The 27,415-nt window shown below is 48.8% G+C and overlaps 3 protein-coding genes across 3 annotated transcripts; all 3 read right to left on the bottom strand.

Annotated features, from left to right (window-relative positions):
* Window positions 1-1,640: 1,640 nt before the first annotated feature.
* Window positions 1,641-22,255, bottom strand: LOC126574446 (uncharacterized). The gene is given in 15 exon segments (XM_050234648.1): window positions 1,641-2,515; window positions 2,597-3,603; window positions 3,693-3,921; window positions 4,574-5,161; window positions 11,266-11,508; window positions 11,610-12,235; window positions 12,313-12,416; window positions 12,499-12,769; window positions 12,853-13,469; window positions 14,242-14,296; window positions 16,015-16,300; window positions 16,375-17,111; window positions 18,278-18,381; window positions 18,444-19,298; window positions 21,616-22,255. Coding segments are annotated over 15 exon segments (6,003 nt in total). The 5' UTR covers window positions 21,631-22,255; the 3' UTR covers window positions 1,641-2,249.
* LOC126577817 (sodium-dependent nutrient amino acid transporter 1-like) lies at window positions 10,659-14,424 on the bottom strand. Its single transcript, XM_050239774.1, has 7 exons — window positions 14,042-14,424; window positions 13,166-13,469; window positions 12,853-13,075; window positions 12,499-12,769; window positions 12,313-12,416; window positions 11,610-12,235; window positions 10,659-11,508 (listed from the first exon to the last, which is right to left on the bottom strand). The coding sequence occupies exons 1-7, from the start codon at window positions 14,105-14,107 to the stop codon at window positions 11,246-11,248; spliced, it is 1,857 nt and encodes a 618-aa protein (XP_050095731.1). The 5' UTR covers window positions 14,108-14,424; the 3' UTR covers window positions 10,659-11,245.
* Window positions 22,256-22,275: 20 nt separating the features above from the next.
* LOC126577819 (sodium-dependent nutrient amino acid transporter 1-like) lies at window positions 22,276-27,209 on the bottom strand. The gene is made up of 5 exons (XM_050239776.1): window positions 26,956-27,209; window positions 23,761-24,284; window positions 23,327-23,698; window positions 22,627-23,255; window positions 22,276-22,543 (listed from the first exon to the last, which is right to left on the bottom strand). Exons 1-5 carry the CDS (start codon window positions 26,989-26,991, stop codon window positions 22,290-22,292), a joined length of 1,815 nt encoding a protein of 604 aa, XP_050095733.1. The 5' UTR covers window positions 26,992-27,209; the 3' UTR covers window positions 22,276-22,289.
* Between the last annotated feature and the right edge of the window lie 206 nt (window positions 27,210-27,415).

The following is a 27,415-nucleotide window of genomic DNA, read 5'->3' as shown; positions in this document are numbered from 1 at the left end:
GTTAGAACGAAACTGAAAGTCCTCGGCCGCGCACACGTTGCTTTTGTGGCGCGCGCATTCGCCCACCAGGCGCGGCGAGTTGTTGATGAACCGAACCGGCGCGCATCACACGACTGCCAGCATCACTCGCGCCATCCGCAGCAGCAATATTGTTGCTCAACGGTGCAGAAAATCGTCCACGTCGGAAAATTTTGTGCCACTGTGCGTGAAGTAAATGTGTTTTTCTTTCTTCGATCTTCGTCACTTTGCATAAAAACAACTTTTTTTTTAAACGATATTTGAACAGGTGTTACCCGGCGCTCTGTGCGGTTACTATCCATTCGCACTCGGGACGTTCGTCGAGATAAAAAGCTCAATGGGAGAGCTTAAGAAAAGCTTGAGGGGAATAAGATTTTTTTAAGAAAATGGAGTGGAACAGGTCGCCTGGTGTCCTTGTTGATGTATATTTGGGTTAATTAATTGATTAAAACATTAATCTTCTTATCTGAAAGTTAACTAAATTAAATATGCGAATAAAGAAAAATCAAATGCCTTAAATTAAGATAATTTGAACAGCTAGAGGATCAAAGTAAATTATATTCTTTCATTGGATTTCTAAATTAAGGGACGTTGTTCTTCTGCCGTTTAGTTCGCGTGTCTATAGCTTTCCTCGCTCTCTCCGAACATGTTACCAGCAACGAAAAGACCGTTCAACATCTTTACTTATCATTTTCCATCACAACCGTTCCCTTAAATTTCCACTTTCAATTTCCAGCGCATCAGCAAGGTGTCCGTACTCGCACGTTCCGTACACGCGTTTAGTGGCGCTAATTGCTAAACATGCTTATGCCCAAGAGCACCAACGAAAATACTGAACGTTAACGTACCACAGCACCAATGTCATTCGAGTGTGCATTCAATTACATTCAAATCAACGTCCCGAGTAGCGAAGTAACTTCCACCAGAACAGAAATAAAACAAAAAACCGCGTCGTGGACATTTGCATGCCCGGGACGCGCTTCAAAATTGTCATTTTCCCGCGCTCGACCAGCGAGGCGACCGTGCACAAATTGCGCCTATTAGTGGTCGTTCGTTCGTTGTTTTGTTTCTTTTTTGTTTGACGCAAAACCACAAACGGCGGATAATTTGTCATAAATGGTGATGCGAACACGGAACGGAGTACGCGAATCGTGGGAGATATTTTGTTATTCTTTTTACCAAAAAAGAGTCGTTTTTGATAGTAGATTGCTGACGAAAAGGTAATTTTAAAGCATCGTTTTGTACTGAATTAGATGATCGTTAAATAGTAAATAGCTAAAAATAGTTCGACCTTGGTCAACGCAATTGAGCATTAGAAGATTGTACGATAAAAAAACCTCTAAAATCATGATAAGAATGAACACAATGGTGACGAAAACATACGATGTAATGATGTTACAACTGCCTAACAGTTAACCTGATGTTGTACTAATATGCGAGGTTAAATCCATGCCACCAACCTTGAGACGTTCTCACGTAAACAGGTAGAGATGAATCAAATTTTTTCAATTTCTACGCAGCGTCAATCAAGGTCATCATTAAACGGCTATGCAAAGACTGATTACAGGTTGCTGAGAACCAATTTACCCCGATTTAGCTTACATTATCCAAACAGATGGTGATTTGTCTTCATTAAAACAGGTCTCATTTATTACATACAATAGATTAAAACTTATTACAATTGCTGCATAAAGCGTCCTTAAAAGGTTCCATCCATATCTATTTCCTGTCCTGTGGCACACACGAGCACTGTACTGTCAAATAATTAGAATACAAATATCACGCATATTGCGAATTGGAAGCGCTCGTCAGTGTTCGTCACTCTTCCTATTGCTTTCCCGGTTCTCCACTCGCTTGCTTCCCTTCAATCAACGATTGCGGCGGTTAGATAGATCTCCAACTCTCTTCTGATCATTATCACCGAACACGCGGGAACCGGCCAGGTGGCTGGCCAGAACAATGGCGAACAGCGCCCGCGTACCACGGAAAGCTCGTAATGCGCCCAATGACCTTATCGCGTATGGCGCGTAGTCTACTGCTTAGTTACTATCCGCTGGCGTCACTGTTTGAAGGTAATTTGAAGGTATGCACAATCAACCCAGGCCGGCCGGGAACGGACGATCGTCGGGTTGATGATGTGAGGAGGCAATGCAGTCATGATCACTTTTCACTTTCCCTGCGTTCAATCGGTTGCTAGTAATACTGATCGAGCTCAAAACCGTTCGCGAGCACTAGACGGCCACATTGTACGTTTTGTCACCTCGGCGGGTCACCAACTTTCGGACTCGCGTCCAGCGTGACTCGAGGGGCGTAAAGTTGTCACAAAACTCCAGATACTTTTTGCGGATCTCCAGTTCTTCGGGACCCCAATCGGAGAGGGGTTTCGTGGCCGCGATGACGCGTTTCGCGAACGTTGATTCCGGACGCTTACGGATCTCAAACCAGGCCCACAGTGGAATCGGTACCAGGGCGCCGACGTAGATTAACCATCCGAGGACTGTTTGTGGTAAAAGAAAGAGCAATACATAAGTTAATAAGTGATGGAGAAAGACTGTACACCGATTCGCGGACTACCTACCATGATACACATCATCGATTCCTTCCGGACGATCACTCTTGACCAGTCCGATCACCAGCACCACGATCAGCAGTATCGGAGTGATGAAACGCCAGCAGGCCTGCCACAGGAATCCCGTCCGACGGTTCAACATGAACTGAATGTCCCGCGACAGTTTCTTAAACCCGTACAGCCAGCAGAACGTAAACAGCTCAAAGATGGCGGACGTAAGCGTCACAAACTGCACTCCGTAGTAATCGAAGTAGTCCAGCAGCTTCGAACCGGACGGTGTGACGAACAGAAGGCCCAGCCCGAATCCAAGCACTCCGATCGTGACGACGGTTTTCCACGATTTTAACCTCGGTGCACTATCGTGCAGTGCCGTTATCACACTGGTGATCAGTCCGGTGCAGCTACCGACGCCCAGCGTAAGGAGCATGAAGAAAAACAGGAGCGCAAACAGGTTCGGTACGTGCTCGAACTTGGCCAAGGCGTCCGGGTACGTGATGAAGGTAAGGCCACTCCCCGGCCGAACCACCTTCGTGTAATCGGTCTCGTTCGTCAGGTGTCCCAGGTGGCCAATGATGGAGAACACTAGCGCTCCGGACAGGAGTGAAGTGAACGTGTCCAACCACGAGATAATCATAGCATCACGGTAGATGTTGTTACTGAAGTTGTTGTACGACGAGAACGCAATCACACCACCGAAACAGATCGACAGTGAGAAGAAACACTGGGAGACCGCTTCCTTCCAAACGTTTGCATTCAGCAGCTCGTCCCAGTCCGGTGTGATGAAGTACTTGAGCCCTTGGCCGGCACCCTCGAGCGTGAAAGCGTAGATGGCAAACGTAACCAGCACCGCGTAGGGGAAGAGGGCAAGAAAGTACGCGACCTTCCCGGACCCACGGATACCCTTGATCATCATGATCGTCATCGTGACCCAGATGAAGAGCAGACAGAGCGTTAGCTTCCAGTCCGGCACACCGAACTCGCCCTCCGTCAGCAGTCCCTCACCGGTCACCGAGTGGCTGTTCAGGGGGCGAAAGGGATAAAAACAAAAATATGAGTTTCCCATTGGCCCCAAAAAGCCACTAGGTCGAACTGATTAAGAACTTACGTGTAGTACAGTTCGGCGGATGTTTTCACCGGTAGCGAGTTGTTAAACAGCGGCGCTGGGCCCGAGCTGGAGGAGTTGACGCAGTTGAAGCCGGTCCAGCTGACATCACAGCTCGCCCAGGGCAGTGGGCTTTCACAGGAAGCGATAAAGAACCGGATAGCGGTGGCGATCGTGGCGGCATAGTACACGATTACCACACAAATCGACACCATCTGGGCGATACCGATACCTGGGGGAGAAAGGAAAGACGATAGAACGAGGTGGTAAAGCAACAGATAACGGGCGAATGTCTCTCCCAGGAATGTGTCTTCGCGGTGCTTCCCACTAGCAGCGCTAGACGGTACGCGAGTGTATTGGGGAAATTGGTGGCGGCAATTACTGTCGTCACGACGGACGTGTAAAATGGAATGGCGAAACACCGGCACCATAAATCGATTAGTACACTCCCACTCGGCGGGAATTGACAGTAATTTGGCGATGGATGGCGTTAACCTATCGTCTGATAAGTGATGCGACTCCAGCGGTGCGGCGTAAAGGGGATTAAGAACGATTGGAATGTGCGCTATAAAAGTGAAAGGAAAGAAGGAAAGGGACGAGGAAGTGACCAAAACGTTCTAGAGCGCATTCTACGCGACGGAAGGTAGACGCTTTCACATTCGAATCCGAAAGAGTGCATCACAACGCAACTGTCACCGAACAAACTGTGCACGAGCCAATCTAGTAGGCCGGTGGAAAGTAAACGCATTTCCCAAGAGCTCCACGTTCCGTTCACTCATTTATCATCATCGCACTGGCATCAATCTGGCGAGCATCACAATCAATCCTGTATTTACTTTACACCACACACCACGAACACGTTTGCGGCGCACCGACGGACTTACCTCGCATGACCGGTGAAACGTCATACACCTTGACGCTGCCCCGGCTCGAAAACTGTCCCATGATCATCTCGAGGTAGTAAATCGGACGGCCGACGATCAGCAGTACGATCAGGTACGGGATAACGAATGCACCGCCACCATTCCGGAACGCCGTCGATGGAAACTTCCACACGTTGCCCAGTCCGACGGATAGCGCAATGCAGGACATCAGAAACTCGACCCCTTTGTCCCATTTCTGGCGTTCTCCTGCTGCCGGTGGTGCATCCTTTTCCGGCTTCACTTTCGGCTCTAGCGTCAGTATCGGTGGAGGTGCGGTACCATTTTGACCATTTGGCCTGTGGTCCTGTGCACCATCGTCGTCGGTTGTAACGAACGCCGGATTGTCCGCCATTGCACACTCACTCTGGGTGGACAGTAGAAACGGGAATGCGATAAACGGGTGGCTGCCAGAGGCTTTTCGTTGCTCAGTTTTGTGAGTCCGGTGCTCCGGTACGATCGAGTACAGAGGCACGTCCGGTTCTGTGAGCCGCGAACGAGGCAAATCAAATCGCAAAACCCTGCGCCGCAACAGACACTGAACAAACGTTCAGCTCAGAAGTGGCCGCGTTGTGGCTTAGGTAGGCTCCGGTGCATTCGATCCGGGTTTCGTATCGTTCAGTAGCCGTCTATTGAATGCAATTACAATTCGACACATTTATCACCGAAGCGTGGCGCGCTGAAGGACACTCGCGAGCGGAAAACACACGTAGACGTAGACGGACGAACACACTCTAACCGCAGTGGGCACGAGGCCGATTTGCACTTGACACTCACTCCGAACACACGGTCACGGTTATTAGGTTCAGGTAGTAGCGAGGTAGCGAAAAAGTAGTAACACTGCGGCACCACCGGACCACGGAGTAGCTTAAAGCTATTGTTGCGCTGAGCTTGAGGAAGATGGGCCCCTGACTCGATCTCCCCGGTTAGAACGCAACTCACTGCACTGCAGACCGCCCAGTTCTCTGTCTGCTGCTCGCGATCTCTGGACCGATCGTAGTGGCTGTGTGTTGGGCTCCGACCTGCTCGACTGTTCGGTTGCTTGTGAGGTGCTCCGGCAGTCGGAACAATTAGTTTATAGCTTTCGCGACGACCCGTTCCCGATGATGATGATGATGATGGTTTTCCGTGCGTTGCGGTCGGCCCGGTGTGTGCGTGCCCGGTCGCCTGTCCGCCCGTCTGCCTGCCTTCCTACCTTTCCGTTTTTAATCTGCAACCTGCGCGCGCAGCCTGGTGGTGCGCCTGTTGTCTCTCGCTCTCCGTCTATCTGTCTCTTTGCGCCTCCGGTCGCGTTATTCGCGTATCCGCGGGCTGATAGTGTCGACGGATTGGTAGTTTTTTCCCCCTTTTCGTCTTCTATCGTGTTTTTTTTTTGGGGGGGACTTTTAAATCTCTGTTTTGGTTTTACGCCTTCCACGTCGGCCGATGGTTCAGCCAAATTCAGGTTCCCATCGCACTTTGGAATGGCCGGTCGCCGATTGGACGCCAAGGATCAATTAATGCCGACAACGACAACGACGGTCGTTTGTTGTGCTCGCAGGTTTACGCAAAAGCATCGCGTGGTTTGTGGTGCCTCTGATGATGGTGAGCCCCCCGGTTCTTCACATATAATTGTTCGCGATTTCCTCCTTCTCCTCCTGATCGGCCGTTTGCCAAAATGCAAAAACAAAAAAGTTGCAAGTCAAGCTGCAAATTGGTTGAATAAGAGAGGGGGATAGAGGGAAGGAGTCGAGAAGAGAACGAATAAAATGCTTGAAAAGGCACACCAAGCCACACGCCAGCGGGTGCAGATTTGACTTTAAGATGTGAACATGAGGCGTGGAGTAGTAAAGTGGTTACTAACGAGCTTATAACGGCAGTAGTAGTAGTACTAGCATTAGTAGTAGTAATTCCCTATACACACGTCCGTACAGGTTCATGCCTTTCGTTCTTTTGTTTCATTTCAAAAATTAGTTCAATCATCAAAAAATAAGATGATAAGATCAAATAAAATAAGATCAAAAATAAGATGTTGCAAAAAAGATTACAATTTGAGTTGGTAGTTTGTCTCGGTGCCGTGGGTCTTGGGTGTGAGTGTGTGTTGGGCTGCTTCCTCGTTTCGATCCGTACAGGGTCGTTTAATTTTTTTATGTGTTGGCGAGATCAGCGAACATGTCATGAGCGTATGGCCAGAGAAACCCCCTTGTGGCCCCTTCGATGGTTAAGCAAGTTCACAATCGACGTAATTGCAAGGGCAGATATTAGAAAAATACATTTAAAATTGTTTGCTCAAAACATTTTACTCAAATCTGGTGTGACGGGTTTTAATTGCCTTCTCGTTGATGGCTCATAAAAATGTTTGGGATTTATTTTCGGTTAAATGTTTTTTTTTCCACGAAGTTTTGAGGGCAAATGTTGATTTTGATGCCGTTCCGATTGGTACTTAGTTTTGTGGATATTTTTCTAATGGATGTACAGATTTTTCAGCTTGTAATAAGCATTTTGTGTCAAGTCAGTGTTCAGCTTTTAGTAAGCATTGAATGTATGAGTTTCTGTTTATCTTAAATCGTACCTTTTATTGGGTCCAAGGCACAATAAATAATATCAATAATACTCAAAAGTAAACGATTTTTGGATTTTTATTTGTAAACAAATTTTTGCTTTAATTTTAATACTTAAAACATCTTCTAGAAAATCGATTACAAGTCATAAAAAATGTTTATGTTATACAAGAATAATGTATTATTCCGTTCCATTCTTATTATATAATGGGAAATCTGATTCTATCACGCTAAATAAGATTTAGGGGACCATTATCCTGTAGATAATACACATCCTTTTATATTATAAAAGTTACCAACGGAAAGACGATAATAAAAACTGTGTATATCTATTTTCTTTCACAACAATTCTCTTTTGCTTACATCGTAATCTCATAAAACCTTAACATAACAGGAAGATTTCCACGTAATAAAGCTTAAACACACGAAATTAAAGGATTACCACCGGCGATGTTGTTCTAAGAAATCGAAATCGTACCAAACCAAACACCTGTGCTCGTCATTCCGCCTAATCCGGATTATTTCTTGCATTACTCCCCCTTCACGCAACAATGACTGTGGCCATTCTATAGCCACAGCCACCAGTTGAAGCAATGGAAATATTCCATTGCTAGAGCCTCCGCAGAAACCCAGAACCTACCGTCATCATGCAATGAGAGGCAAAAACCATACCCGACTTGCGGTTACTCCATCATACATCTTAATCACTACCTGCGTTGATGGGTGGAAGGCACGAAAATCACAGACAACTCTTAAAGCCGGGTGGTACCCGGATTCCATAACGCTCGCCCGGTGGCGATCGCGAAATTCCCCAAAAACCTGCTCCAACATTTCCAACGACGAGGAATGGGGAGATCGAATCTATAATGGGGTTGTACCGTGCGCGTACGTGTTCACCGGTGGCCAAGGGTGGATGGAGGAGGGGGGGGGGGGGAGAAGTTTTTGGATTCGGTGGTTGTTCAATGTTTTATGGCGCTCTCGAATTGAAATGTGTATCCAAACCGAAGAGCTACTACCGAAGGCTGTAACGAGATGGAGATGCCAAGCCCTTGGCACACAAACCGGACTGCTGCGATGATGAATGTTATGGAATGACGTCACGAACCGATTCGAGGGAATCACAACGGGCTCGGTGTCCCCACGCCCCAAGCTAAGCTTTCTGGCGGAAAAGGTGAACCATCAGCAGCAGCAGCAGCATTCAGTCGGCCTTGCCACGTGCGCCAGTGGACAAGATGATGAACCCTCCCCGCTGGGGTGATAGCACTTTCGATGAGTGCTCAGTGCAATTGCGGCTTTCAAAGATGCTGCTGCTGCTGCTGTCGATGGCCCCAGAAGTCCTTCAACGAACGGGGGGAGGGCTCTAACTGCTCGAGAGTAAATATTTGAACCCCACACGGACATAAAGGACGGATGAGTCGTGCCCTACATACAACGCCGAACCAGTTACGAGCCAGTTCATATCGCCAATCTGGTTAAGATAAGTCCAAATGTACGCAAATAAACAACGTGCGCCGGCGTGCCATAAAAAAAAAAACACAACAACAACAAGAGTGCACCAGTGCGAGGCCACTCACCGAGCAACTAATCCACTGCGAAGGGCACGCCGTCGAGGGGGGGGGGGGGGGCACAATTTCCTGTAAAACATCGATTGGTTGACAAATAGGGACCCGGTCGAACGGACGGATGGACCGATGTGGCCTTCATCGACGAGTTTATCTTTATTCTACCTCGATCCTGCAGCCAAACGCTTTTATGGCGCACCCGGCAAGGGTGATGATAGCGGATTTTCCAAGAAATTGCCGTCCGGGCCGGAATGCAACTTCTTCGGCACATAGTGTCTCTAATGTTGTGGGTCGGATTTTATACGACACCGAAGCCTAGTGCCCATTTGTGGCAGTAAACGCTCCGGAACCGACCTTTCTCACCAGTCGCACACCGGTACGTTACGTGATAGCTTGGAGCAAGGAAGAGCCCACTGGTTCATCCATTGTTATCTTGTCTAAGGCGTCGTAAAAAAAAAAGCAACGAAATAGACTGCCAGCTGCGGATGTCTCTTTAGGGGGATGTCCGACGTGGGGGGCTTGGTTCCAATTCAGTCTTCCCGGGGGCCAATAGCGCCGTGACGCACATCGAAGAGGAGAAGCGACGGTTGTAAAGTTTGTCTTGCTGCGAAGCCTAAATTGATTCAAGATTGCGAAGAATGGCGGGGGAGTCGGTAGTGTGCGGGAGTGGCGGTTGTAAAGTTGATCTGCTGGTTTGGGGAAGAAACTGAAACTTGATGCGATGCCTTCGGATTTTGGAAGTGGCAGCAAGTCCCTCAAGGCCACCCGAAAAAGGGAAGATCAGCTTTAGAGGGATGTGATACTTGGAACCAATGGCAGCAAGCTAAATAGAGCTGTTCAGAATCAACCCCCCCCCCCGGTGAGATCCTTTATCTTATCTAGGAGTCAACTGGAGCTTCTTGACAATTCCCTAGAAATGCACTTGATGCAGGTCACGAGCAGCTCGCTCGAAATGTGGATTGTTGTTGATCGAATTGTATCGATAGAAAAGACATCAGCTCGCTATTCACTGATAGCACGAATAAACAGCACGCGGTACATCAACAACGCATCCCGGCCAAAAGCCCATCGAGAAACAATATGGGCCATTGCATGAAGCTTCTCTTGATTGATTATATCACACCGCTGTGTCGATAGTTGAAAACACCAAACAAGCGTGCCGGTGTCACGTTTCAGAACAAAAAAAGAATCCCCCCAACCAGCCCCGATCAGATCGATGTTATAGCTAATTAAAAGCTCCTACCAAACGTCGCACACAATGTAGTCAAGAAGCGTCTTGGCATCGTTGCCCCACTGCCCCGGGAACAGCAAAGCCACATCACGTACGTACGTGCGCTCACTCCGGTGTTCACAGATGGTGGCCGCGGAGGGAAAGTACCGCGTCAACCGACCGGGCAAAAAGGGGATTTTCTAACCCATTTGCCGCCCACACAACCCGGTTTCGTTTTTCGTTTAATTCTTTTATCACTCTCTCTCCCCTTCTCTCTCTCTCCCCTTCTCTCTCTCTCTCCTTCTCTCTCTCTCTCTCTCTCTCTCTACGAGTTCCCCAACGGAGGGGAACTTTCTGTTTGCTGAGATCGATCGTAGCGTAGCCCAGCCAATGGTAGCCACGGTAACCAGCTCCAAGGATGAATGATTGTCTTCGTTTTAACTGTCGTCCTTTCTGTGCCGTTTCTGTTGCCAATTCCAAAAGTGCTTCCACCCGTTACCTGCAGTGTTTTGCGTGGCCGACTCCACGGATTTCCCCGTCTGAACACGGATGACTTTTACGAAATGCCTTCCCATTGGTGGTATGCCAATATGTGCGCGTGTTTTGATTCGAGGGATTCCCCTTTTGGCTCGTTTTTTTCAGCGGAGTTGAAGGTTTTGGGGGTTTCCAATCGTGCCAAGATTTGTGGAGTACGGGTTGCGAATGTTAAAAGAGTGTATCCATTATTTGGCGAGAAATGATTTATTATGGTTTCTTTTTATTAAATAACCTTTATCGAATGTTGTCACTATATAAAGCTTGTTTTAGTCACCATAAAAAAAAAAACAAATGATTAAGGAGAATAAGGTCTACTTTTGCATCAATTCAGAGATCAGTATTCTAGTGTTAGCAGTTTTGCGGGGTGGGGTGGATGGGATATTAAATTTCCAGAGCAACAGCGCCAAAGAAGTAAACATTTGGAATGCTTTTTTCCGTCCTCTAACACCTCCCTGCACTGTTACCGAGCAGAGAAACGAAATTTATGCGAGCAGAATAGGGTGAGAAAGTGAGAAATGAACGAGTGGCGAACGAACGAACGACATAAATGCTCTATGCCTTACTTCAGCAGTGCACTTTACAATGATTTCGATAAATAGAGATTTCCAAACTTATCGGTTACAATCTGAACACACACGCTATAGTGCAATTGGACTAAACGCTGGCTAATACATCGCAGCTACTTATTTCTAGGATAAAGAAAAACTCCCTGACTAAAACTAACTAAACTTTTTTTTTAGTCGATTCTGATTTACAAAGAGAACGGACTACCGAAGCGGTCGCCCGTTCAGTTCATGTTAAACATACGCTTCCGGAGGCGCTGGCCTACGCTCGGTGGGTACACCTCTTTAACCTGAGCCTGTTCCTCCTCGGTGCGATAGATCGCCCGCAGACTGTCATTCTCCGGGCCCCAGTTGGCCAACGGTTTCAGTACGTTCCATGCTGCTTTCCGTAGCGATTCATCGTGGCGGAGCCGCCGGCAGTAAATGGCGTACACGTACCAGGCAGGTAGCTGCAGCGCGGCAATTATGAAAATACTGAATCCAAAAGCTAAACCGCAACCGAAGAGGGTAAAAAAAACAATTAGTGGGCTTTCTAATGAACCGAAAGCCGGAGCAACTGGCAACAGTATCTGCCCGTCTGGTACCTACCATTGTACCCCACCGGAACCTTTGGAAGCTGAAAGTGGATGAAGCTGTACACGAGAATGATCATTGTGGCAAGCGGAGCGATCAAACCCCAGCACAACCGCCAGTAGAGCGAAGTGCTCCTGTCCAACATGTACCGAATGTCGCGACAGATCCGATCGACACCGTAAATCCACGCAACGGTCACCAGCTCGAGCACGGCGAACGTGAGTGAAATGTACTTGGCCCCGAAACCATCCACAACATCAAGAAACTCAAAGCCACCGGGCGTTAGGTAGATAAGTCCGAGGAAAAATCCGATCGTTGCAATCGCAACCACCACAACCCAATGCTTCAGCTCGGGACGCTGATCCCGGATCGCGGTGATGATGCTCGTAGTGACACCCAGATTGCTGCCGACTCCCACGATAAACAGCATCAGGAAAAACAGGACAGCAAACAGCTGCGGCACAACCTGAAACTTGGCGATCGCATCCGGGTACGTAATGAAGGTTAGACCCGGACCATCCTTTGCCAGGTCCTGAATGTGCTGGCCATTCGTGTGCGACAAATTACCAATCACCCCGAACACGATGCACCCGGCAATGATGGAGGTAAACGTGTCGAGCCAGGATATAATGACGGCGTCCCTGCAAATGGATGATGAAGGTGGCATCAGTCAGCCACCCGTGAGGCAGCGAGACATCGGACGGGATCATTATCTTACCGGTACACGTTGTTGCGGAAATTGTTAAAGGATGAGTACGCGACGATACCACCGTAGCAAACGGACAGCGAGAAGAAGCACTGCGTGACGGCCTCGTACCAAACCTGAACCGGGAAATATCGTATCGTGTAATGCGTATTGCCTACCCGCTAGGGGCAAACGGGGCAGGCGCCGTACCGAACCTACCTCAATCGTAAGCAGCTTATCCCACTGGGGCTTGAAAAAGAACCAGATACCGGTCCAGGCACCCTCCAGCATGAGCGTTTGGATGAGCAGCACCACCATGATGATGTAGGGGAAGATGGCCAGGAAGTAGGAAGCTTTACCGGTGCTTTTCGCCCCCCGGATTAGTATCGCAGCAACGACGACCCAGGCAAACAGCAAGCACAGCGATAACCGCCAGTCGGGCGTACCAAGCCCGTCCTCTACCAGCCGGGCCTTGTGGGTAATGTTCTTTCTGTAAAACAACGCCCGATAAGGATCGTAAACAGTGCACGCGTTGGCCATAATGCGTCCTCTTGCGGTCACCATGGCACTTACTCAAAGTACAGCTCAGCGGACGATTTCAGCGTGTTCGTGACGTTCGAGATGTTCAGGTTGCCGACGAACGAGGAGTTTAGACAGTCGGGCCAGCTAGGATCACACACGCTCCAGGGTAGTGTGCTGGCGAACGAGGCCACCAGATAGCGGAACGTAATGGCCAGTACCGGGGCGTAGTACGTCAGGACCACAAACATGGCGATCGTCTGGGCTACTCCGATACCTGTTGCCAAGGGTGCGAGATATAGGACAAGCCAGTCGTTATTGCTTAGTAACCATTTGCAGGAAGCCGTCTCGGGTTGACAGAGCGTACCGCGCATCCCCGGTGCCAGATCGTACAGCTTGACGACACCACGGCTCGAGAACTGGCCGAGCACCATCTCGAGGTAGTAGATGGGACGCCCCACGATGAACAGGACGATCAGGTAGGGCAGCAGGAACGCACCGCCACCACACTTGAGCGCCGTGTACGGGAACTTCCAGATGTTACCGAACCCGACGGAGTAGGCGATGCACGACAGCATAAACTCGATATCTTTCCCCCACTTGTCGCGGGTTGGCCCCGTGATCGTCTTCGTGTCGCTATCCGTTTCGATCGTTGTGTTCGACTCCATCTGCTGCTCGCCGGTTCGGCGCGGCGATGGAAAATCCCAGATATCCACGGAGGAGGAGGAGGAGCGGGAGAAGAAGAAGAGAAAGGTGTGGAGATAGGTTGAAAGAAAGTGGCAGCCAGGTTGATCAGGAGAGGCAGCAAGAGATCGAGGGAGAGAGAGCGCACGCCCGGGTGTGTTGAATGCTGTTTGACCAGATGGTGCCACCGTGGGGGGAAAACCCTAACTTTTTTTTTCCACTTCAACATCAACCCCACGCTACACAAATGCACAACACATACGAGACTGCATACACATTGCACATTGCCAAAGCTGCATATTATTGATGCCTGCACGGTGTGGTGCCACTCCACCACGATCACTTACAAATCACCATTATTGCCCGGTGTTATGAATATAAGAGCAAAACAAACAACACGCAAAGAGAGAGAGAGAGAGAGAGAGAGAGAGAGAGCCCGAGAACGTGTGTCCGTTCTGGGAAGCAGCACACGATGGGGCACGTGCCGGCGCTTATCAGGAACCATTCCTCAGGTCACCGGTCAAAGCTATTAACCAACACCGCTTATGGTGACACCTACCGACATATCGGAGCTATTATCGACGGGCGATTCGCCTTTGCCAACGCGAAACGCTTGATTTTCCATTTCTTTTCTTTTCTTTTCTGCTTTTTTTGCTTTCTGCCTCGTTCGTTATCCTTCTGACACTCGTACGGCTTGCTACGTTGAATCCTTGCACACAAACGCGCTACCACTATGCACTCGCACACCGCAGTGGTTACTAGGACGACGACTGCACCACTACCGCTACCACTGTACGCCGGTGCACCAAGGATGCTATGAGGTTGATCAGGAGCAAGGAGCAGTCCCCCCGCAGTGGCTATGACTCGTGGTGGTCACCGTTTGCTGTGCGCCTTGTGTCCTCTCGCCAGCACGGTCGGAGTGGAATTAATCGGACTGCAACGCGGCGATACCACTGATATAATGCTGAGCGGCGTGTGGCCAATAGCTGGCCACAGGCTGCCGAGCGTCACTACTAACCAACACCAAACCAACAGCGAACCGTTTTTGCATCGGTGAGTAGTTTAATAGTTAACGTGTAGACACATCTCACATTACTAAGCCCGCTTTATTTCTCTCTCTCTCTCTCTCTCTCTCTCTCTCTCTCTCTCTGTATACTAAGCGGTATGAGGTGGGGGGGGGGGGGGGGGGTACCAGAGGCAGAAGAGTCCGAGCAAAAACCCGATCCGAAGGAAGGAATCCCATTCCCACCGCCTCGGTGCATCGCGTTTGACATCGCCATCAGGGTGTGCGCGATCGGATCGCCGCCGATCTTGCCCTACCGCATGAAGGCGGAAGCGATCGTTCGCCCGGTCGTACGCTCGACAAGCCGATCGTTAAAAAGCTTGGCACCGTGCCGGCCATCGTGACCGTTTGGCGCAGTTGGCCACTGCCAAGGTGCTACGTAGTGGGAAGCAAGAAGAAGAAGTTTGTGTGCACGGTGCACGGTGATGCTAGAATGTTACATTAATAAACCAAAAACCTCAATGGGGAGGGGACAAAATACGAGATATTCAATGCTAGCTATAGTAGACTACGGTAATGTTCCGTATACTAACTTTAGCCGGTAATGCTGCGTGCTAAAGTCCTTGGTTAGGATAATGCTATTGCCAACCAAAAAAAAAGTAGATAAAACACCGCACAAACTATTAAAAGGATCATGCATGATTGTCTTGGAAAACATTTCGTACACAGGACGCACATGTTGGTGCTCAACACTTCTTTATCGTCACCAGCTGGAACCCATAAAGGAAACCACGCACACAGCACCACCGGCGAATGACGCTGGTGAGAAGTGCATGTGTGCCGTACTAATTATCGATTTGTTGGCGGAGTGTTTGCACTTGCATCGCTTCGTTCCGCTTCGCGTGTGTGGTAGGATGTTACGGGAAAAGGCAAGAAATTGCATCAGAATGCAATTCACCGGAACTTGGCGATTGTGTTTCGTTTACTCACCGGCTCGGGATTTGCACGACATCTTGGAAATTTGCTATCGCACAAGCGATCCTTGCATTACTCACTGTGACTTTGGCATGTGGTGGAAATAGTTCACGGTCAATCGGGGTACAGGGGCGTACCCGATTCCCGTAGGGGGAAGCTTGAGTCATTAAAAAAAAACAAACTTATGAGCAATACAGAAGTGAAGATGTACATGTACTTCTTTATTAGAATGCGATAGAATCGATAATAACTTCGGTCACACATGGTTTGGAGAGAGTTTATTATACTTTATATGTGGCAGCATATATATTTGCACAGACACGCTAAGTCACTTGAGGAGGTGTTGAATAGTAGATGTGGGCAGTAGATTAACACCCAACGGAAGTATACGATTTCAAAGTCTATCTACTGTTGATTACCAACCGATGGATTTCTCTCGGCATAAAATACGAAATAACATTAAAAAGAAAATAATTAACTTTCAATAAAAGGATAACAAATAACATAGCAATTTAGCATTGAAAGCCCCCGATTCTGCTGCCGGGAATATGTACTATGCACCATTGCGATGATCGCCCGAGATTACGATGGTTTTGGGAAGAAATTTGCCGAAAATTGTTTTCACCACATCCGCGGTGGCCAACTCGTACCGTGGCGCAGTGGCCATCTCCGTCTGGTAGAGCCTTCTTGTAGTCGCTTCTTCGGGACCCCAATCGGCCGTTGGTTTCGTGGCACTCAGCACCTTCTTCCAAAATCCTCGCTCGCTCTGCATGTTAACCTCGTAAAGGCCCCAGCCCACCACTTGCAGCATGATGAAGGAGAACAGACACCATCCGAATACTGCATTTCGGTAGACATGGGCAGTGAATGTTAAGGACAGTTTGTGCAACGCGAACCGCTCCCAAGTAACTTACCGTTATAGCCAAATGGAACACTATCCGACTTGAAATCGATGAAACTAAACAACCAGATCGCAAAAATGATACCAATCGTCAGGAAGCTCCAGCAGATGCGCCAAAAGATTCCCGTAGAACGGCCCAACATGAACTTGATGTCCCTCGTGATCCGCTCGACACCGTAAATCCAGCAAAAGGTAATGATTTCCAGTATGACCAGTGTCAGCGTGGTCAGGGTGACACCATATGTGTCCACCACCTTCAGCAACAGCAGACCTCCCTGTGAAAAAAAGTCCCCCAAACGCCCCGAAACGAGTAGTGCGAAAAGCCAGGAAGTGATAAAAATTGTTAAAAAAAGGCGTTAAATCATCGCAGCGACCTGGCTATTTACCGGAGTGATATAGAGAAGGCCACAACCGAACCCGTACAGGGACACCCCGATCACTACCTTCCAGTTGGCGATCCGAGGGAAACGGTCCCGTACGGCAGTTACGATCGTGGTGACGATCCCGGTATTGCTGCCCAGCCCCAGCAGGAAGAACATCAGGAAGAACAGCACCGCGAAAACGTTTTGTGCCGCATCGAATTTGGCAATGGCGTCCGGATAGGTGATGAAGGTGAGCTCCGGGCCCTCCAGTTTCATGTCCTCCATCTTGGTCTTGGTCACGTGCGCGATGCTACCGACGGTGCCGAATACCACGATACCGGAGAGGATCGAGGTGAAGGTGTCGAGCCATGAGATGATCATCGCATCACTTTGGAATCGGAATATTTTGCCATGAGTTTACACGGTATTTTTTCTTCAAAAGCAATGTTAAATCTTTATATCTTAAATTTAATGTAGTTGAAAGTTGAAATTCAATCATTTCTTAGACAACAAAGTGCAAAAAAGGTTTATCCACCTCAAATGTATTGTATCGTTTTCACGGCAAAATAATCATTTTATCGTCTTTTCTATCCATTTTATCGGTGCATTTGAATTCTTTAATCACAGTGCATCTTTTGAGGCCCATATCTTGGCTTTATTGCCAAAAATAATTGAATGAAGCAGCTAAGATGCATCTAACAAATGACATTACTCGATTGTTTCTAGCATAACTTTTTTTCTAATGGGTCTTTTTAGAAACAGTAAATGCAGAAGAAAGTAGAATAAAATGTTATAAGCTGAATGACATGAGATTAACATTTTTAAATTTAGATTTTTCATAAAAAAACAGTAAAAACGGTCAATTTCTTGCAGGGGTGGATATGCTTTTCGCATACTGAGTAAATGAAACGAGATTAAAACAGAGCAATCGATGTTCATCGATCAAGGATCGAATGAAGCTATTCACTGTCTTGGCCAAGGTTAGTTGTCATTTCTTCTTCGTCAAACAAGAAACTACACCGTTCTCTCGGAAGATGTTATTGTAATCCAACGCCCGCCACACGTACAGCTGGATTTCAGCTGTTTAAATTCACTCCAACACCGAACAAGTTTGCCACAGATGTTCGCCTGTTGTACCATTGAGCGGTACAAAACGGCGCCAACGGGGCCATGCAACCGAGACATTGCTGAATAAGCAGCAAGCAGAGTGACGGGGGTCCGAGTCCGTTGGATAGGAATTTTTAGCACCACTTCACGAGGCCGCCATTGCGTTTCCGCGCTACAAGACGCGGGGGGGGGGGGGCGAAGTGTGAAAAGTGCCAAGTGGGCAAATATACCACGGCCCTTTACTGTTTGCTAGGGATGTCCAATGGGATGGGCACTCGATGGTACCATCGATGCAGATGAGCGACCGTGAACAGCATTTCTCATTTAATCTGGATTTAAATCGCCGATTTGAGGCACTTTCGAGCGTCCGATTGTGATGCGATTTGCGGCAAATGGTTCGCAAGGGGATTATCTGCGCTAATGTTGGATTAATTTCCCGTGGCTTACCGGTAGATGTTGTTGTTGAAATTGTTGTACGAAGAGAACACGATAACGGCACCCAGGGAGATGGTGAGTGAGAAGAAACATTGCGTCACGGCAGCGTACCAAACCTGTGGATCAGAAGAACGCGATAGAATACCTACGGGGACAGCACTGCAGCACCGGAGCTTACCTTCACCGTCAACAGTTTCTCCCACTGCGGGGTGAAAAGCTTGCTAATGCCAGTGCCAGCCCCGTCCAGGGTGCTCGTACGGACGAGCAGCACCAACAGGATGACGTACGGGAAGATGGCCAGAAAGTAAGAAGCCTTGCCCGAACTCCGGATCCCCTTGAGCAGCACCACGGCGATGCAGATCCAACAGAACAGCAAACAAAGCGCCAACTGCCAATCCGGACGCCCCAGACCCTCGGCCAGCGTTTTGTAGCTGTGCATTATTTCACGATCGAAGTAAAACTCGGCCGATGGCCGGCCACTCCCATTGACCACATGCCCACGAAAGTCCGAATCAACGCAACCGTCCCACTGCGGTTGACACCGAACCCAAGGCAGTGGATCAAGGAACGAAGCGATAAAGTAACGCACCGCAATGGCCAGTATGGCCGCGTAGTACCCCAGGATGACGACGAGCGAGAGCGTTTGGGCAATACCGACTCCACGCATCAACGGTGCCAAATCGAACACCTTAACGCAGCCTCGGCTCGAGAACTGTCCCATCACCATCTCGAGATAGTAGATTGGACGTCCGACGAGGAACAGGACGATCAGGTAGGGGATCAGGAACGCACCACCGCCGTTCTCCATTGCCGTGTACGGAAAGCGCCATACGTTACCGAAACCCACCGACAGGGCCACACAGGACAGCAGGAACTCGATACTGCGGCCCCACTTTTCCCGCAGTTCCGCCGTTGGACTCTGCTCCGCCGTCTCGGTATCATCACCGGTTGAGTGATTGGCGGCCAGTCCCTGGACCAGCGCGACTTGTCCCGGGCTGCTGGTCCACGTGACGCCAGTGGCGGCGCCATTGGCCTGGAATGTAATTACAAAGGAAACACTCGTATAAAAAATCCCGAACCATTGCACCCAGACCCGACGCGAACATTAGCTTGATTGTTTTTTATTGGTGCTGATGATTGGAACGGGCTGTGGGAGGACAGGGGCCCCGGGGAGGGATGCTAGATTTCCTGGAACATGCTGGATTGAATCCCGATTGAAATGAAGGAAGAGTTGATGCCAAGATGCTTCCAGGAGACGATAAATCTCAAGGTCACACAGCAACTGGAAAGATGCCAACGCAATCAATTCTAGCGGAGCTTTGTCACCGTCGGTCCATTTTGCGGAATGGTCGCAGATGGACGCGCAAGTCAATTGTTACGAGGTGGGGAAAGACGCTGATCAAAGGCGATCATCGGTAAACAAGCAGCCGTTTTGCAGCTGTTGTTCCATGAGGGGTTCCAAAAGCAACATACTGCTGGTCATTATACAATTGTTTTGCATTATAACGCACATCACCATGCGGTAGTTGGATGGGAAGCGGTTCTAGGGATCGTAATCGTTCGGAAAACACATTTCTGTTCCATGCCGAGTCATGCTCGTGCTGCTTCTTATATCATTGGCATCAACAAAAAACACATTGTTTTGGAACGTGAATGTTTGGAAAACAACAGAAAAAAACGCCTATCACTTGCATATTTCTACGTCATTTAGAAACCAGCTGATCGTGACACAGCTGTTTGAGGTACGATCACGCAGCTCTCTCTGAGAGCTGTCTTTCAGTAAAGTAAGTTAGTGTCTAAATGTCGCTTACAGAGGGCGCTGGCTAAGGTAAGTAGAAAGTCGATCGTACTAATCTACTAAACGAGGATCATCCTTGATTATAATCACATTAGTTTGATCCATCATCGTCAAGGCTTGTTTGAGCTTTTCCTTTCATGGACGCGACATTCTGATCGCTTCGTCCATGGAAGCTAAAGCTCGAGCCTTTTTACCACAAAGGGCGTCCTTGATTTTTTTAAAGTACGCTCAATGCATCTTCAAAAACAGAAGCTTGATTAATTTCATATAAATTTTGATTCAATAATTTATGTAAAACCTTACTGAAAAAACCAAAAAAAAAGATTTCATCTAGATGATGTTGAACTTATTTGCCTCCGGGGGGAACTGCGAACCTTCCTCAATAAATTACCCACCATCTCAAACCGTGAACGATGCCAAGCCACATAAAAGCGTTCCTGGCAAGAGTACCTTGATGCCCAGCGCTTATGTCAATATGTGCATGATGTTTTACACGCTAATCAGCGTGTGGTAAAGTGAGCGAGTGTTCCGCCCAGCTCACTAGCGATGCCGTCTGGGCAAGATGCAGGTTTCGTACGGTGTGGAATTCCCCGCACGCGGGTGGTTGACACCATGAGCGTACCCGGGTTGAGATGTGGTCTTGGAAGGGGCATCTACGCTCAGGTTTATTAATTGCTGGGAAAACAGTGCCGACGAAACTGGTGGCTAGATAAGCAAAATGCGTCCGCGATTACGGAGCAGCTGGAGATCCCCGCGCAGATCGGAGACCGCATCACCACAGAGCACACGGAGAAGAACGAACACAACAATGTAGTGCGCTTGCGATCGCGCTCTGAAAGCTTCCTACAAAACCGTCGTTTATTGTAAATGGATCGATCGTGTGCTAGAAAATGGCTAATCGTAAAGCGATTGAATAAGAAGATGGCACACCTTACAAATATCTATCCCCCCCCCCCTTGTTACGTCATTCACTTACTCATCCTTGAACGCTCCCCAAAGTTCGGTCCGTTTCCCGTCCGATTCCCCATTTGGCGCACGCCCAATATCCCTTCGAACCCGTTTGCGACCTGCCCCGCCGTTTGCCAGTGTCTGATGCAATTGCAGAAATGCGATTAAGTCATACCATGCCGGCGGAATCGGAAGGCACTCGTGATGCAAGTATGCGGCCGGAAGTGTGTGTGGCAAGCGACAGGCGCCAACAACAACAACAATTGTACCCTGGTTGCATTCGCAAAGGCAAACATCGATTAGAATCGATAAACGATAACAAACGAATGGCGAAAGTTTGCCGATCGATCGCACGATTGCGATGCACAATTGCACCACGCAATCCACCGAACGGCATTGCGTCGCAGCAGGCGGTCTGGCTGCAGAACGCACTGGCAACGCAGTAACCCACGTGGACCGAGACCGAGACCGAAATAAACCTCGCGCCGTTTGGCCGAAGTGCATGCCAGAGGTGCATGATATTTTCGTCACTTGACCGCACCGCCAATGGAGGATCTTGTTTTTTTTCCTGCGAAGAAGATGTCTGTCCGTCTCTCGTGCTTACCGTGGCGGTATCCATTCGACCGGCGGGACCGCTTTCACTGCAGTTCGCTGCACACGGCCCCCGTTCGGGTGGGGCCTAACTGTATCGGCGTTGCCCCTAACCTTGACAGTGACGTGCCCTGTGTTGGCACGCGTCACCGCGAACTTCCGAACCGAGCACCACCGACGGTTCTGACTAACTGGCGCCTAACAGTGCGGGAGAATAACTCTCCGACGCTCTCACCCTCCGCTCTGTGTGTTTTAGCGCGCCTGTCGCTAGTGCCACGTAATCACATGACCGTGTCGACGGCCGCGACGATGTTGGTCACTCCCTCTCTCTCTCGTCGCACACAAACAAACAAACACAACCACCCGCTGGTGTTGGGAGTTTTAAAGAGGATGCAGTACCGTAATGACCGACGGTACGATCCGTTGCAGCGTTCGGTTAGGACTGAACGAGCCATCCACTTAACCCCCGCTATTTAACCTCCGGGAGTCCGGGACTTGGTCGGTCGGTCGGTCGGCGCGGGAGCCCACACGTCATTCTAGGGGACCTGAACTTTGGACTTCTACTTTTCGCCTGGGGACTGGCCAGCAGGTCACGAAAAAAAAGGATGCAAATGTCCTGGAGAAACCCAGCGACTCGCCTACAAGTCTAAGTCTAAATCTAGCGTTCGTGCGACTTCGAGTGGAAGCTCAGTGGAAGATCCGACGTATCAGCCGGTCAGTCCAGCGTCCCCGTGGATATCGCGTGGCACTGTACGCGACTTCATGCTCCAGCAGCCGGTACTCCTCGCGTATGCTTGATGTTTCGGGTCCCCAGCTCTTCGCGGGACGGAACGCAGCTTGTACCCGATTCCGGCAGCCCTTCTCCTCCTGGGTTACGATCGCATACAGTGCCCACAGTGGCAGCTGCAGCACGGCAAACGCGTACAACATCCAGCCAGCAACTGTTTAAAGAAGAAAAAAAAAAAAGATAAATCACTGACATGCAGGCGACGATTAAGTGATTTCTCGTCGATTGGCAACTTACAATTGTACTGTTCGGGTACATTCGGCGCCTGGTGGCTAATGAACGCGACCAACAGTATGATCGCGACGAGCAGAGGTCCCACGAAGCCCCAGCAAAGACGCCAAAATAGTCCCGTTTCACGACCCAACATAAAGCGAATATCCCGACAGACGCGATCGACACCGTAAACCCAAGCGAACGTCACGATCTCGAACAGGGCAAGCGTCAACGTGACGTACTTCGCTCCGTATGTGTCGAGAACGTCGAGTAGATCGAGACCGCCCGGCGTTAAGTAGACGACGCTGACGCACCCCATTACCGAGCTGAGCCCGATGACGATTTTCCAGTTCGGGATCGATGGACACCGGTCCCCAATGGCCGTGATAACGCTAGTGATCGCACCGAGGTTACTCCCGATGCCGACGATGAAGAACATGAGGAAAAACATGACGGAGAAAAGCTGCGGATAGTACTCGAATTTGGCGATCGCATCCGGGTAGGCCATGAACGTGAGCCCGGGTCCTTCACGGACAAGATCCTGAATGTTGGGACGGTGCGTTACGTGAGCCAGATTGCCGAGCACACCGAACACGATGCAACCGACGATGATGGAGGTGAAGGTATCGAGCCACGAGATAATCATTGCGTCTCTGGGGGCATGAAAAAGATAGAATAATAATTTAGAACTACCAAAGATGTATTCTGAAACCCCCTAACGTACCTGTAAACATTGTTGGAGAAGTTGTTAAAGGACGAATAAGCGATGATACCACCGAAGCAGATCGAAAGGGAGAAGAAACACTGCGTCACCGCCTCCATCCACACTTTCGCCGTGAAGAGGCTCTCCCAGTTCGGTGTCAGGAAGAACCGGATACCATCCAGCGAGCCCTCGAGGCTTAGCGCGTGTCCTAGCAGAATGAAAATGATGACGTACGGGAAGATGGCCAGAAAGTACGATGCTTTGCCAGTGCTGCGGACGCCTTTAATCAGGATTACTATCAGAATGGTCCAGCATACGACCAGACAGGCAACCAGCTCCATGTTCGGCCATCCAAGACCCTTGTCCAGCGAGACACGGCGCATGATCGTGTTGCTGTTGGATGATACCAACGATTAGAATAAGGTTACAAGGAGCTGCATCCATTTCGGTCTTACGTGAAGAACAGCTCCGCCGATACGTTCTGCCTAACGCCAGCGTTTACGATCGACGACGATTCGTTCTGGTGTCCGCGCAGATTCGAGCTAATACACCGGCTCCACGAGTGATCGCACTTGCTCCACGGCAACTCGGAGCTAAACGACAGCAGCAGATAGCGTAGCGTGATGGCAAGGATCGGTGTGTAGTAGGAGATGGCCACCAGCATTGCCACCGTTTGGCCAACGCCGATGCCACGCATCGCAGGAGCTAGATCGTAGATTTTAACGCATCCTCGGCTCGAGAACTGTCCCAACGCCATCTCGAGGTAGTACAGGGGCCGTCCGATGACGAACAGGACGATCAGGTACGGGATCAGGAACGCACCGCCCCCGTTGTCGAGGGCCGTGTACGGGAACTTCCAGATGTTACCGAATCCGACGGAGTAGGCGATGCAGGAGAGCGTGAACTCGATATCGCTGGTCCATTTCGCGCGTGCCGGTGTCGTTGGGGCGGCGATGGCCAAGCTAACGAAGTTTGTGCGCTGGTGAGGAGGGGAGAATTTTAAATGCGATAAGGGATAGGATTTCTTAGCTTTTATTTTATGAATGTTTGATACATTGTAATGCATCGATCCTAGAAAGTAAGGGCGGATGCATGACTCCATGCTAGTTCTAGAAAAAAAAATCCCAATAGTTGAACAACAAACAAGGGGACGAAGTTCTGGAAATCCATTAATTGATCACTAGCGCTTCCTGGAGTTTAAGTATTTTTTAAACATCAATCGATGGCTTAGCTTACTTGAACTTGACATTCGCGACGCATTAAGTGATGCAATCTAACGGGCTACAGACAATGTGTAAATTTTTTGGATCAATCGAAGGAAAACTGACAAAGATACAGATTTTTGAAAAACCGCGTTTCATACAAGGCTCCATGCAGCTAGCTGCATTGAAAAGCGTTTCCCAAAACCAACGTTTTCAAAGTCGGTGCTCATTGTACCGTAAAAACTACCAGACCGATCGATTTGAAAATTTTAACACATATTTTTTACCCTTTTTGCCAGGAAGTCCCGTCGAGATATCATTAAAATTGTTGATACAATTATGTAAAGCTCTTTTTTGGCAGAATCGCAAAAAGCATCACTTTTTGGATTTCAAAAATCTACCAAAAATCGAAAAATAAGGAATTAAAAAAAAATTGACGGGGCTACCTAGATAATCTTATAATCTTTCTAACAAATATCGATTTCAAACGGGACGGGTCATGTCGCTACGACGGGTACCATAAAAAGTACCTTTGTGACGACACGCGTACCAAAATTTGATGCCACGGTTTAATTTTTCAATGAATTTTGCTCAAAACAATACCAAATATTTTTTAAAAGTTGTAGATTAATATGCCATTTATTTGAAAAAATAAAGTCATAAGAAATCGTCAAAAACGGCCCTTTTTTGTCCGATAATACCGAAGCCCTCCCTTAAATATTCTCTACATTTTTTTCACAATTCTTAGGAACTGATGTGAAAAAATACCAATCTCTTAGTCAACTCCATCCAGTGGTTTTTATTTCCAGGAACTCTGGAATCTTGAGCCTGAGCCTACCATCAATACGATTACCATTTATTCAGAACACTGTATTTTTTTCCAAAGAACTAGAACTATTTCCGGTGTAGCGAGTCACTAAATATGCAAATTTCTTCGCTATGCATCAGCATTACCGATGACACATACTGCTACAGAAAGCAATAGAAAATGCAACGAATTGAAAAGAGATTTCAAATCCAGTGAGGCTCTCGCACCGCAAAATTATGAATCCAAATGTTTCCCAAGTTTGATGAGTTTTTAAACATTACTTTCAATGCCCATTAGATTGTTGCTACGGAACTCCTCGCATCCTCGAAGTTGGGCACTAAATCAAAAGCCTTGCCTTCCGCCGTTATCTTTATAGTTGTTATCCATAACTTCTAACGACACCTCTCCCACCCCCCACGATCCGATTGCTCTCGCTAGATTGCACTCTCTCGAGTTCGGTCGGCACATTTTCCCTTTTGGCTTTCTCGGGCAAACACCCAGCGCCATCCCATTGCATCGTATCAATTGCATCAACGGCATGACCGGCATCCGTTACCAGGCCAGTACGGTGTGGTTTGCGGTTTGATACTTTGCCCAAACAATGAACGTCAATGTATGGCAATAAAATGTGAAGAATAGACACACCGACACCCGCCAACACGCGTGTTTGTCGGTAACCGTTTCTAAGGAAGAATACTTCCTCCTCCTCCTCCTCCTCCTCTTGGCGATCAGTATCATCGAATCCGCGGACGACAGTGCGGACGATCGTCTTCGTTTGCGGTGTCGCGCAGTGGTAGTAACGGTATCGTTCCCCGGCGCCGTGCGCTTAAGCAACAATGTAGAGCGAATTATTCGAGTGTCCCTTTCGGCAAATCTTTCGTTGTGGGTCTGACCTATTTCGTTTGATAGCGAGATCAAAACATGTCTCATGAAAAACGTTTTTTTATCTGAACGATAACCGTCCGAGGTAGGAGCAGCGGCAGCACCACTGGTGGGAGCATGATCATCCTACTTTAATTCGAATATTTGTGGACCGGGATAATTATAGCTCGTTGAATTCGTTTCAATCTCCCACGCCAGATTTAGCAGAGAGTTTTCGGTGTGGCCAGTCGGTGTCGGTGTGGCCCTTTTTGTCACCCTGTGTTGGCGAGTGGTTCGTAAGCGGAATTGATCCAACAAATCAACGCTGGGAACAGGTACCGGTCATAAAACACATCACACACGCGGTAAGAAAACATGACCGGAGTCCGGTTACAAAATTGGAATGCATGACTAGCTCACGCCAGACCTCTGCTACCTCTGCCACGTGCAGCCTTAAGTCAACCGTGAGGATGTTATTGTTGGTGTAGGTGTTTTAAGGCACTTCATTCCTTTAACTACACGGAACCATGCGGGGCGTATGTCATGCATTGGTGGCCAAAACTGTAAACTGCCGATCGAAGGATGTAACAGCGTTGGGAAGGGGCTTGGCCAATGGCCAACAACGCCAGCGTGCCTTTCATCTGGATCGAGTTGAAGGTTCAACCGTTTGGTGTTCCGATTTTCCTTTTTTCCTCGGAAAATTCCTTCTACTCGATGGAGGTGGAATTCTCGTCGAGCCAGTGTACAGGTTGATAGATAGTGCGCCAACGCCAACGTACGGTTAATCCCGAGGCGATCGATTTCGGTGCTTCCATCGCTGCTCGCCTGCACTGCCGAGAGACACGGTGTTCCGGATCGAAACCAGGCCAATTGCGTCGCAGTTACACGTCGCAATTGGCTACCGTACACAGCACAACTTTGATCCCACGGTTCGAGGGTCAATGTTTGCACAGCAACCAGTCACTAGGACACGGGTCCACCACGGGAAGCCTTCGGACATCCGCACCGGAAGAACGGTTCACTGATACTGTCTGATCCGGGTCGATCACTTTCCACAAATTGCAAAGCCCGCGCGGGGGAAGAACCGTTTCGGTTGGTACGGAAATGGCATGCGCAGAGCAATCGGCCATCCTTTCTGTCGCTACATTGTTGCACAAACGCTTGCACACAGTTCACGGCAAGATTTTGCGATCGTGCGAGCGCTGAGCTGAGCGTCCTCTATTCCTAGACTCGAATGGG

This window comes from Anopheles aquasalis, chromosome 3, assembly GCF_943734665.1.
Source record: "Anopheles aquasalis chromosome 3, idAnoAquaMG_Q_19, whole genome shotgun sequence".
Taxonomy (NCBI): Eukaryota; Metazoa; Arthropoda; class Insecta; order Diptera; family Culicidae; genus Anopheles; species Anopheles aquasalis.
The sequence above is the reverse complement of the archived record's forward strand: the minus strand, read 5'-3'. Positions and strand labels throughout refer to the sequence as shown.